Source organism: Chiloscyllium punctatum, chromosome 1 (genome assembly GCF_047496795.1).
Source record: "Chiloscyllium punctatum isolate Juve2018m chromosome 1, sChiPun1.3, whole genome shotgun sequence".
Classification (NCBI taxonomy): domain Eukaryota; kingdom Metazoa; phylum Chordata; class Chondrichthyes; order Orectolobiformes; family Hemiscylliidae; genus Chiloscyllium; species Chiloscyllium punctatum.
Window position 1 is genome coordinate 177,587,846 of NC_092739.1, and position 13,372 is coordinate 177,601,217.

Consider the following 13,372-nt stretch of genomic DNA (forward strand, 5'->3'; position numbering starts at 1 on the left):
ATCTGCAAAGGTATTGGTGAAATTATCTGACTGCCAAATCATCGTTATTTTTCTGGGCATATTTACACTTTATGTTACACAAATTGCTGGATGCATACGCTGTTGGGCATTCCATTCCATTGGGTTACCTATGAGCTAATGTTATCCTCTGCCAAAGGTCAATACCAGATCTCGGTTGGGATCATAATGTGTCACCACCTTTGAAGGTGATAGCTGTTTCTTCACTTCCCTGAAAGCTATGGCTTTCAAAAATGATCATTTCTAAGGCTGACCCTTTTTTAAGGGTTGATGCAAAGATGGCCAAATGGAAGCTAGATTATGCATGAACTTTCCATAATAATTCAGGTTCAAAGGAAAGTCCTAAGCTCTGGTACACACATGGGAGCTGGGCACCGTTCATCGGTCTCACTTTATCCATAAAGAGTGTAATCTTGTCGACTCTGTAGCCCAAATAGGTTATATGGAGTGCCTGGAACACAGATTTCTCCCTTCTAAAGCAAATGCCTGCCAGGGAAAAAGATCCTGATGAAGGGCTCTTGCCCAAAAGGTCTGTTTACCTGTTCCTTGGGTACTGACTGACCTGCTGTGCTTTTCCAGCACCACTCTAATCTAGCCCCTGTAATCTCCAGCATCTGCAGTCCTCACTTTCGCCTGCTAGGGAAAAATGTCTCAGGAGTATGTCCAAGTTCTCTAAGTGCTCCTAATTGAACTTCCTTGTTATTAGCATGTCATCCAGATGAATGGAGACCTTGTCAAGTGTTCTCTATTGTCTGCTCAAAAATTGCACAGGCTGACAATACCCAAAAGACAGTCTCATATATTCGTAAAAAACTTTATGGATTTTAATTGTGGGCTACTTCTGGAAATCCTCATGTAACCATGATTTGGAGATACCAGTGTTGGACTGGGGTGTACAAAGTTAAAAATCACACAACACCAGGTTATAGTTCAGCAGGTTTAATTGGAAGCACACTAGCTTTCGGAGTGTCACTCCTTCATCAGGTGATAGTGGAGGACATAATTGTAAGTCATAGGATTTATAGCAAGAATTTACAGTGTGATGTAACTGAAATTATACATTGAAAAATACCTTGATTGTCTGTTGAGTTCTTTCATCTGTTTGAATAACATGATAGTTCTAATACTTTCATGTGTAAATCACAAAACCGTTTTTTAAAAGTTGCATTCTCAGGTTAGCTGTAACAATTGATGTTAGCTAGACAATATGTTGAAGGTGTTAGCCCCCTGTGTTCTCTGTCTATGCCATGAAGTTTAGATTGATTCTAATCTAAAAAGTGAGATAACGGAGTTTTACATGAATTCATGCAGTTTTTGAGCAAAGTACAATGTAACCCTGAAAGTACAAATTCACCCCACAAAATAAATGTGTGCATGTGGGTCTTTGTCTGTCTGTGTGTGTGTCTGTCTGGGTTGGGAGTTGTGAGTGTGAGAGAGAGTGTATATATGAGTATAGAGTGTCTTACGTCTGTGAGGGGTTGCATGTGTGAGTGTGTGTGCATGTCTGGGGTAGGGGGTTGTGAGTGTCTGTGAGAGAGAGTGTATATGTGTGTGCATGAGCGTAGAGTGGTCTAAGTCTCTGAGAGGATGCCTGTGTGAGTGTGTGTGTCTGTGTATATGTATGTCCGTGAATATGTGTGTGTGTTGGAGTGTGTGTGTTGTGTGTGTGAGTGTAGGAGTGTCTGTGTGTGTGTATAGTGCGATGGTGGTCACCTGTAATGTGACATGGACCTAAGGTCCCGGTTGAGGCCCTCCCTATGGGTACCGAACTTAGCTATCAGCCTCTGCTCAGCCACTTTCCTCTGCTGCCTGTCCCGAAGTCCACCTTGAAGGATGGTCACCCGAAGGTCCGAGGTCGAATGTCCTGGACCACTGTATAATTTCAGTTACACATCACACTGTAAATTCTTGGTATAAATCCTGTGCCTTACAATTGTGTCCTCCAATATCACCTGATGAAGGAGCAGCGCTCCGAAAGCTAGTGTGCTTCCAATTAAACCTGCCGGACTACAACCTGGTGTTGTGTGATTTTTAATCATGAAACCATAATTGCAAGTCCACATGGCTCGCAACCAGATTCATGAAAGTCAGTCCCCCACCACCTATGCAAATAAATCTTCTATGTGAGTGTTGGTAATTTATCTAGCTGCAAAAAGTGGTTTGCTGCATGTTTAAAATCCTACAAAGGGGAACTGACCTGTTGGGCTTCACAATCGGTGCTGCCCATTCCGCACAAAGATGAGGTCTTTGCTTTCCAGCCTTCTGACTTCTGCCTCTACTTTGCTCATAAGGAAAATGGCACTGGACAGGCCTTATAAATCATGGATTTGCTTGCTGCTCAACATGGAAGGTGGCCTAGCCTCCTTTGATAGACCTTCCTGAAAACCTCTGGGTATTAATTAGGGCTTCACTCAGGCAGCCATTTTCTCATGGAAAAATATTGAACTAATCTAGCTGAACTTTTCTCAACCATTTTGCCTCATCAAGCTTCGGCCTGAGGCTTTTACGACAATTAATGGTCATTGAACCAGCTGCTACCCATAAGAGACCGGAACCAAAGTTGTATCTGTAAATCTAAAAAATTCCCCGCTGTAGGTTCTCAGTTTGCTGTTAAGAGTTTGAGTTGAGAGCAAGTATTTTAAAAGACTTCTTCAGCGATCATTGAAATGACTGCACCGGTAACTACTGCCATGAAAACTGGGTCAGCATTTCATCAGACTTTTTAGTTTGATTTGCTCTGATTTGGACATTGCTGAGCAATTTAACTGTTCTGAACGAGATGCAGGTAAACTTTCCAGGATGTGCACTCTCCTGGATACTGGCCTATGAGTTGTCATTTTCAATTTTGGTCTGGTGGGACTCCTACGCTGTCTAGAGTCCGCATACCAGCAGCAACTACAATGGCTTGCTGGCCCAGACCCTGAAGAGCATTTTAACCATTTGGCCGAGATTTGGGTTTGTTTTGAGGTTTTGCTATCGACTAACTGAGAGTCTGTTCAGTATATGTACTGAGTGAGGCTATGCAATTTCCTTCACTTCAGTGGTGCTGCCCAAGCTAAATCAAACTGATGAGGATATCCTTCTCCATTGGAATATTCTGGAACTCAATGGCTCCACTGGCTGTATTTTCCAATGGTAAGGCCAGTTATAGTGCCTGATTGAAATCCAGTTGGCCTTCAGCTGGTTGGTGTTTTTGTATGGTTACATTCTTAGTCCCACAAATCAAATAGTTTCTCGGCATTTTATTACAGGTTAAGCCAAAGTCACACACTTCTACCAGCCATCTTAACCTGGTCCAAAATCCGAATGCAGATTTCCCTTATTCTCGAAATGCTGAATAAAACCAATATCATCTCAGAAATAGAGGAGATTTGGGGTCATCATATTCCTTAAATAAATGGGTCAACTCTTGAATGGTTTAAGATCTGGTACCTCAGAGAAAGTCAGGATCCTAATAACCTAAAAAGCAGTGGTTCCAGAATTTGTCAGGAGAATTACATGTTACGTTTCATCTGCCCCAATGTCATTTGCCCATAACCCCCCCCCCACAACAGCTGGTATCCAGTCATCAAGTCACCACTTATTTACACATGGGGAGTTCTTGACAGTGACCCAGCTCCCACAGAGCTAGCTCGCAGAGCAAGCAGGATACCCAACACTCTTTTTTATCATTTTCATTTCTATATTGCCCTTTATTTACACATGGGGAATCCTTTGCATGGTCCAGCTCCCTCAGAGCCAGCACTCAGAGTGAGGAGAATGTCTGGTACTCCTCTTTACGTTTTTTTACCCCTACACTACCGCCTAACTGCGGTAGTGCTTATTTTTTCCCCAGCACCCATGTTGTGTGTGGGCAGATGTGAGACACAGTGAAACAAGGTGCAAGAATCTTTATTCAATTCCCACCACCAGGAAGAAAGGAAATACCCGAGTGGCCAGTGACAAACAGTGCCCTTCACATCAAAGGGCAATGCTCTGTGATCAAACAGTGAAGTGGAGGACAGGGATTAAAGTAAAATAGAGTTGGAGGGAGAAATAATGCACTTCACTCCCTGCAGCGCCCACCTCTCCCTGAACAGCTCGAGGGTGTTGGTGGACACCGTGTGCTCCTTCTCCAGAGACACCCGGGCTCTAACATAACTACACTTTTTTCTTTTTTTTTTCTTTAACCTCTGACACTCCTGATTTTTAAAAATTTTTTTCGAGGAGCAACGCTCCTTTTTTTCTCTCTTTTTCTTTCTTATTACCCCCACATTACCGCCTAATTGCGGTCGTGCTTATTTCTTTCCCAGCACCCACTTTGTGTGTGTGCAGGTGAGAGACACAGTGAAAGACACAAGGTGCAGGAATCTTTATTCAATTCCCACCACGAGGAAGAAAAGAAACACCCGAGTGGCCAGTGAATAACTACATTTTTTTGTCTGCAACCAGGCCTCCCGGATTGGGTCAAATTAGCATCTGAAAATGTGTTGCTGGAAAAGTGCAGCAAGTCAGGCAGCATCCAAGGAACAGGAGAATCGACGTTTCGGCCTTCCGATTCTCCTGTTCCTTGGATGCTGCCTGACCTGCTGCTGATTTTCAGCTCTGATTTTCAGCTCTGATCTCCAGCATCTGCAGTCCTCACTTTCTCCTCAAATTAGCAGCACCAATCAGGGAATTGACATTCTATGATGCCCACCTGACTGACCTTGTTAGAATCATTACGCTCTCCAAATCACACATTCGTGAAATGGAACTACATTGACCTTCCTTCATTGATTTTGGTCAAAACTCTGGAATTGCCTTGTTATCAGCACTGTTAGAATTTCAGAAGTTCAGCAACGCTGCACACTACCACCTTGTTGAGAGCAGTTGGAGATTGACAATAAATATTAGGCATTGCCAAAGATGTTCACCTCTGATAAGCTAATGTAAAATGACAACAGACGGCATAAAACTGAGAATGTAGAAGCTCCAAGTTACTTATGTCTGCCTTACAGGAATATACTTTGTGGGAAAATCCAGTGCGAAGGTGGGAGTGCTTTTCCAATCCGAGGTGGAAAGGTGAACATTGTTGTCACTACTGTCAAATTTAAGGGTGTGACATATAATTGCAGAGGGATTGTTTCTGACTTAGCTGATGCCAGCACTCCAGACTTAGTTCATGATGGAGCCAAGTGTGGCAACAACAAGGTAAGACATTCACAGTTAACATAAAAGTAAATCAAACTCTTTGATAATTGACAGACTTCCCCTCTTTGCTCTCATATATTTCTTTCATCTCACTGTTGAGTCTCTGCTAATTTCCCTGATGATGCAATCGGCAAAGCCATATCATCTTCTTCACACTGCTGTTATCGCTCCATCATTCAACATTTGTCCTCCTGCAAAACCTCTCTGCTCTGCTCTTCATTGCCTCTAACTTTCCCCATCATGTATTTTGTGTGTTTTTATCATTGCACAAATCTGACCAAGCTGGGAGAGAGTGAGGACTGCAGACGCTGGAGATCAGAATCGAAGAGTGTGGTGCTGGAAAAGTACAGTAGATCAGGTAGCATCTGAGGAGCAGGAGAGTCATTCCTGATGAAGAGATTACACTTGAAACATCAACTCTCCTGCTTCTCAGATGCTGTCTGACTGGCTGTGCTCTTCCAGCACCACACTTTTTGATTCTGACCAAGCTGGCCAAATTGCCATTCCAACATGAATTTCACAAAAACAAACAATTGCGATTCACCAAGTCATATCTCGGCTAACAGCATTTCTCAGGAGTTCTCAGTTCAGTGGGTTACAGAATTAGAGGCAATCCCACTAAATATATCCAAGTCTTTGAAAATTTGACAACATATTCCACACGGCATGCATTTAGGATCACAGTCTCCTGATCAGGGAGATATGAAAGAATATTTCTGCACACAAAGGTTTTGAATCTTTGTAATATTCTACCACAAAGTGCAAAGGAAGCATAGACATTGAGAATATTCAAGATGAGCTCCGTAGATTTTTGAAACCTAAAGGAATCAGTTGATGCAAAGTGGGTTAGTGCAGTAAAGTGGAGTTGAGTTGGATGCAGAGCTCTGATGTTTTGGGATATGCAAGAGCCCAGAGGAACACTTTGACCATTTCTTGCTTCTCGTTCTCATAGTTATGAGCTTGACTGGGTTTTAGTGTTTGACAATGCAGATGGCTCATTTTTGAAACTTTATCACCATTGACACTGCGTTGACAACCATTGTTTATTTTCTGTTTAACAGCTGTGTCATAATGCACAATGTAAGGATGCGGCTGTCTTTAAAGTGAAGGAATGTGACAACACCTGCAATAAAAAAGGGGTATGAAATTAATTTCTCTTAATCCTTGTTAGACTGATTAATGTTTTGGGGGTTGATTGGGATAACTGCATTCAACTGCATTGATATAATTCGTTTAATGGAGTAAATATCCTAAGGCACTTCACAAGAGTGCTATCAATACAATTTGGACCACAGTGCCTGAAAGGAAAAAGAGAAGGAAAGAGTGAAAGGCAGTGAATCCAGACCTCAAGGCCTCGGACAATTGCAAAAATGCCAATACTGGTGAACCAATGAAAACTACAGATAATACAAGACCAGAATTAGAGTTTTAATGATATCTCAGAGGATTTGAGCTGGAAAAGAACATAATGATACAGGAGAGGTGAGGCCAAGGATAGATGTGCAGACAAAGATTGAAATTTAATCTCAACACTTCCTTAAATTGGAGCCAACAAACAGAGGGTAATCTACACAAACAAAATGTTTTTAGAGATAGAACAGGAACAGAGTTTTGGATTATCTCAAGTTTCCAGAGGGTAGATTGTGCAGGATGAGATGGGAGTGAATTGGTGGAATTGAGTGTCGTGGTCAGGATGGTCTGGATAAAGTTTGTAGCAGCAAAGGTAAGCAAGGGTAGAGATCGGCAGAGTTACAGAATGGATCTAGTGATGGTGTCAATATGAGGATAATAGTATATCTCAGGGGAAAACATGCCATTGGGGAGAGCAGGTTTTTAAAAATTTTACTCAGTTACGGGATGAGGATGTCGCTATCTAGGTCAGCATTTATTGCCCTTCGCTGATTGGCTCGAGGGCAGTTAAGATTCAACCACCTTGCTGCATGGTTTGGAGTCACCTGTAGGCCAGGCAAGGTAATGATGCCAGTTTCCTACCCTCCAGGATATTTATGAAACAGTTGATTTTTTTTGCAAGAAATGACAATGTTTTCATGGTCATCATTAGATTTCAAATTCCACATCTGTATTGAATTTTATGGAACCGTATGCGGTGGCAGGATTTAATTCTGCATCCTGGGGTCTCTGGATTAACAGTCCAGTGAGAAGACTATGAGGCCATCATCTCCCCTGCAGGGGCAGAAGAGAAACCCTTCTCGTGAATCAGTTGCTATGAAGAATCATGTAAGCGGTGCCACCCGAGTCACAGTGTACAGAAAAAGGTCCTCTAGCCCATGGAGTCTCCACGGCTCAAAAACAACCACCTAATTATTCTAAGCCCAGTTTTAACATACATATCACCTCAAAATCTCCTGCAAGTTATCTTCAATCTACGTCCAGTGGTCATTAATCCCTTTATCAAGGGGGAAGAGTTATGTCATTCAACTCTATCTATGCCTCTCATAATTTTATATATCTCAATCATGTCCCCCTCAGTGTCCTCTGCTCCAGAAAAAACAGCTCCAGACTGTCCAGTCATAACTAACACACACCAGCTCAGGCAACATTCTTGTAAATTTTCTTTGCTTTCTCTCCAGCACAATCACGTCCCTCCAATAATGTGGATTCCAGAACAACACACAATACTCTAGCTGTAGCTTCACCATTATTTGATATCTTTCCAGCATCATCACTCTTTTTTAAAATTCTATGCTTCAACTAAAGATGGCAAGCATACCATGGTCTTCTTAAACACTTCATCTACCCACTGTCCAACTACCTTAAGGGACCGGTCAACAGGCTCACCATTTGCAGCAGCAGTGGGAGCAGTGAGAATGCGGACCAGGGGACTGCCGGGAAGGTAAATTTTCCTGTTCAATATTTACGTCGTGAATAGGCAGAGCAAAGACTCAACAGGAGTGGACGTGAATGCAGGGACTGCTGGGTATGTGAGCTGATATCTTTGGGCTTTGGCTGAACGTGAGACACTACATCCTCCTCTAACCAAAAAAAAACAGCGTGTGTGGAGGGTTGGTGAGGTAAGGTTTCTTTTTATCTCTTTTGGCAATTTAGAGCAGAGGGGATGGAGGCTAGGGCAGTAACATGCTCCTCGTGCAGGATGTGGGGGGTAAGGGTCACCAATGGTGTCCCTGCTGACTTCATTGGGAGAAGTGCACCCAACTCCAGCTCCTCACAGACCGCGTTAGGGAACTGGAGCTGGAACTGGATGAACTTTGGATCATTCTGGAGGCTGACTGGGTGATAGAGAGGAGTTGTAGGGAGGCAGTCACACATAAGTTACAGGATAAGGGGAGCTAGGAGACCGTCAGGAGAGGGAAAGGGAATAACATCATGTCTCCTCAAACTCCTCTGCCATGAGAAAAACAAGGAGAAAGTAAGGACTGCAGATGCTAGACATCAGAGTCAAAAAGTATGATGCTGGAAAAGCACACCATTGAACCACTGAAGTCCATCTAGTATAGGTAGACACTCACCAAAATTTATAAGTAATATCAAGACTGACAATAAGAGCTTCTATAAATATATAACAATGGAAAGAGAAACCAAAGTGAACATGGGCCCCTCGCAGAGAAAAGGCTGGGGAAATAAAATTAGAAAATTAAGAGTGTCATAGTAGACAATTTAGAAATACATAATATGGTCACTGAATTAGCACAGCATCATGAAGAGTCTGGCTGTCTTCTGTTACATAGCTAATCTTGAATTATGCCATTATACTGCCTCCAATACCATGCACTGTTATCTTATTAAGTAGCCTAATGTGTGCTACCTTATTACATGCTGTCTGAAAGTCTAAATTTATTACATCCATTGCTTCACTTTTATTTATGCTGCCTGTTAATTTTGCCACAAATTCTTGTTAGTTTGTCAGGCATAGTTTTCCCTTCATGAAGCCATACTGACTCTGCTCAGTCATATTATGCATTTTGATACGGTGCCACACCTGTCAGACCTGTTGAGTTTTTCCAGCAATTTCTGAGTTTTTGTTTGATCGGAAACAGAGGTTAGATGTAGATGATCATTTCTCAGTTTAGAATGTAATTGAAAATAGTGTTCCTGAGAGATCGGTATTGGGACCTTTGCTTCTTCTGATTTATGAAAACAATTTGGAGATGGCGTTGAGGAAAGAATCTTGAAATCTATAGATGATACTAAGCTCGGGAGAATAGTGAATTGTGAGGATGTTGCTGAGTGACTTCAGAGGGACACTGACAAGTTAGCCAAATGCGCAGACACCTGGCAGATGAATTTCAATGCAGAGAAATGTGAGGTAGAAGAAGTGCAGCAAGTCAATACAGGCTCAATGTTACAACTTTGAGGGGAGTACAGGAGCAGAGGGCCCTCAAGGTTCATGTGTATGATTCTCTGAAGGTTGCCAGGCAAGTTGAAACAGTTGTAAAGAAGGTTTATTGGATCCTTGCATTTATAAATAGAGGCATACAGCCTAAAATTTGTGTTATAGGGAGAGGCTGGCACTTTTTTCACTGGAGCATAAGAGGTTGAAAGGTGACCTTATCAAGATTTATAAAATCATAAGGAGTATAGATATGCTGAACAGCAAATGTCTTTTTCCTCAGGCGGTGTTGAAAACCAGAGAGCATATTTTTAAGGTGAAAGGAGAAAGATCTTTTTTTGGGACCTGAGAGGTAGTTTTTTTCACACAGAGGGTGGATTGTCTGTGAATTTAACAATGAGAAGAAATGGTGGATGCAGGTAGTTACAATATTTAAAAAAAGATTCTGACAAGTTCAGGAGTAGGAAAGGTTTAGAGTGGTATGGGCTAAATGCAGGCATGTGGGACTAGTTTAGTTTGGGAATATGGTCGGTGTGGAGTGACTGGACTGAAGGATCTGTTTCGAAGCTGCATGACTCTATAACCTTGTGAGATCTTCATACCATTCATACACATGCTGTAACAGGGCGATGACATCTTCAGCATGTCCTTTAAAGGTACATTGCATATTTGCTTCAATAAATACAACCATCCACAAGCTTTCACATGTGAATCTGCCTTCCTTGGTCTGGATTATTTCCATTTATTTCTCACTTGGTTCTGTCCTTTTAATTTCCCAGCACACTAACACATTGTACAGACTTTTACAAAAGAAAAATCTCATATTATTACAGCATCAACCTTACCTGCAAATGCTGCTGGTGAAAAACGCAATTGCTCTGTTTTTGTCTGCAGAGTTCCCACCTGCATGAAATAGCCACATTTTACCCCTGTTTATGAAAGCATGCATTCTCCCATGAACAATGTTCACAGTGGATGAATATAGTGGATGGATGTTAGCCAGTGGCTTGCCTGAAGGAATCTGCAGTTCTGCAGACTGTCCTCTGACAACTACAGATATGACTGCAGTTCATATTTGGATTTAAACTGGTCATCATTTTCCATGTGATTTTAAAATCTTTCATTGTTTCAGGTTTGCAACAACAAAGGTAACTGTCACTGCGATGTTGGCTGGGGTCCTCCATTTTGTAAAACCAAAGGTCCTGGTGGCAGCATCGACAGTGGTCCTATGACTAGAACAGTCACAGGTAATCTTTTCAGTTTTTCATCGTGCTGAGGCTTTTGGTCACTTTTCTTGGTGTTTTCTTTCTGTGTTCCTCACCAGTATGTGTCCTCAAAATCAGGTTGCTTCACCATACCAATCATTTTTCACAATTGGTTGTATCAGTTCTGATTGTGAACCTCAGTATTTCTGCATGGAAAAGCCTCCGTCAGCAGTGGCATGGTAGTGACTGTAACATGGTCAGCTGGGTGGTAGTGACTGTAACATGGTCAGCTGGGTGGTAGTGACTGTAACATGGTCAGCTGGGTGGTAGTGACTGTAACATGGTCAGCTGGGTGGTAGTGACTGTAACATGGTCAGCTGGGTGGTAGTGACTGTAACGCAGTCAGCTGGGTGGTAGTGACTGTAACGCAGTCAGCTGGGTGGTAGTGACTGTAACGCAGTCAGCTGGGTGGTAGTGACTGTAACATGGTCAGCTGGGTGGTAGTGACTGTAACATGGTCAGCTGGGTGGTAGTGACTGTAACGCAGTCAGCTGGGTGGTAGTGACTGTAACATGGTCAGCTGGGTGGTAGTGACTGTAACATGGTCAGCTGGGTGGTAGTGACTATAACATGGTCAGCTGGGTGGTAGTGACTGTAACGCAGTCAGCTGGGTGGTAGTGACTGTAACGCAGTCAGCTGGGTGGTAGTGACTGTAACATGGTCAGCTGGGTGGTAGTGACTGTAACATGGTCAGCTGGGTGGTAGTGACTATAACATGGTCAGCTGGGTGGTAGTGACTGTAACGCAGTCAGCTGGGTGGTAGTGACTGTAACGCAGTCAGCTGGGTGGTAGTGACTGTAACATGGTCAGCTGGGTGGTAGTGACTGTAACATGGTCAGCTGGGTGGTAGTGACTGTAACGCAGTCAGCTGGGTGGTAGTGACTGTAACATGGTCAGCTGGGTGGTAGTGACTGTAACATGGTCAGCTGGGTGGTAGTGACTGTAACGCAGTCAGCTGGGTGGTAGTGACTGTAACATGGTCAGCTGGGTAGTAGTGACTATAACATGGTCAGCTGGGTGGTAGTGACTGTAACGCAGTCAGCTGGGTGGTAGTGACTGTAACGCAGTCAGCTGGGTGGTAGTGACTGTAACATGGTCAGCTGGGTGGTAGTGACTATAACATGGTCAGCTGGGTGGTAGTGACTGTAACGCAGTCAGCTGGGTGGTAGTGACTGTAACGCAGTCAGCTAGGTGGTAGTGACTGTAACGCAGTCAGCTAGGTGGTAGTGACTATAACATGGTCAGCTAGGTGGTAGTGACTGTAACGCAGTCAGCTGGGTGGATAGAATAAGGGTTCCCTGATTGCGGCTGCTAATCTGGGGAGAAAGTGAGGACTGCAGATGCTGGAGATCAGAGCTGAAAATGTGTTGCTGGAAAAGTGCAGCAGGTCAGGCAGCATCCAAGGAGCAGGAGAATTGACATTTCGGGCATAAGCCCTTCCTCTAATCTGGTCCAATCACACAGCCCTGGCTGACAGATATAAACAGGAAGGTCAGCAATGCAGGATGTGTAGTGAAACTAGAAAATCCTGTGGGTCTGCAGGGTTTACCGATGGTCCAGATGTTACAGATGCTGACGTTTTGCTTTATGTGAGTGTACTGACAACAGAATGTTGTTTACAAGAGGATATAGAGTCATAGAGTCAGAGAGGTGTACAGCCTGGAAACAGACCCTTCGGTCCAACCCGTCCATACCGACCAGATATCCCAACCCAATCTAGTCCCACCTGCCAGCACCCGGCCCATATCCCTCCAAACCCTTCCTATTCATATATGCATCCAACTGCCTCTTAAATTTTACAATTGTATCAGCCTCCACCACTTCCTCTGGCAACTCATTCCATACACGCACCACCCTCTGTGTGAAAAGTTGCCCATAGGTCTTTTTTATATCTTTCCCCTCTCACCCTAAACCTATGCCTCTAGCTTTGGACTCCCCGACCCCAGGGAAAAGACTTTGTCTATTTACCCTATCCATGCCCCTCATAATTTTGTAAACCTCAGCCTCCGATGCTCCAGGGAAAACAGCCCCAGCCTGTTCAGCTCAAATCTCCAACCCTGGCAACATACTTCTAAATCTTTCTGAACCCTCTCAAGTGTCACAGCATCTTTCCGATAGGAAGAAGACCAGAATTGCATGCAATATTCCAACAGTGGCCTAACCAATGTCCTGTACAGCTGCAACATGACCTCCTAACTCCTGCATTCAATACTCTGATCAATAAAGGAAAGCATACCAAACACCTTCTTCACTTTCTTACCTACGTGCAACTCCACTTTCAAGGAGCTATGAACCTGCATTCCAAGGTCTCTGTTCAGCAACACTCCCTAGGACTTTACCATTAAGTGTATAAGTCCTGCTAAGATTTGCTTTCCAAAAATGCAGCACCTCACATTTATCTGAATTAAACTCCATCTGCCAATTCTCAGCCCATTGGCCCAGATCCTGTTGTAATCTGAGGTAACTCTCTTCGCTGTCCACTACACCTCCAATTTTGGTGTCATCTACAAACTTACCAGCTGTACCTCTTATGCTCGCATCCAAATCATTTATGTAAATGACAAGTAGAGGTCCCAGCACCGATCCTTGTGGCACTCCACTGGTCACA

General features: G+C 43.4%; 1 protein-coding gene across 1 annotated transcript in view; it reads left to right on the plus strand.

Annotated features, from left to right (window-relative positions):
• Window positions 1-6,025, plus strand: part of LOC140480821 (disintegrin and metalloproteinase domain-containing protein 12-like) — a 228,118-nt gene extending 222,093 nt beyond the window's left edge. Inside the window, exons 16-17 of the mRNA XM_072576260.1 lie at window positions 4,998-5,190; window positions 5,951-6,025. Coding sequence (XP_072432361.1) covers window positions 4,998-5,190; window positions 5,951-6,025 — 268 coding nt within the window. The remainder of the gene's footprint in view (window positions 1-4,997; window positions 5,191-5,950) is intronic.
• Window positions 6,026-13,372: the final 7,347 nt, after the last annotated feature.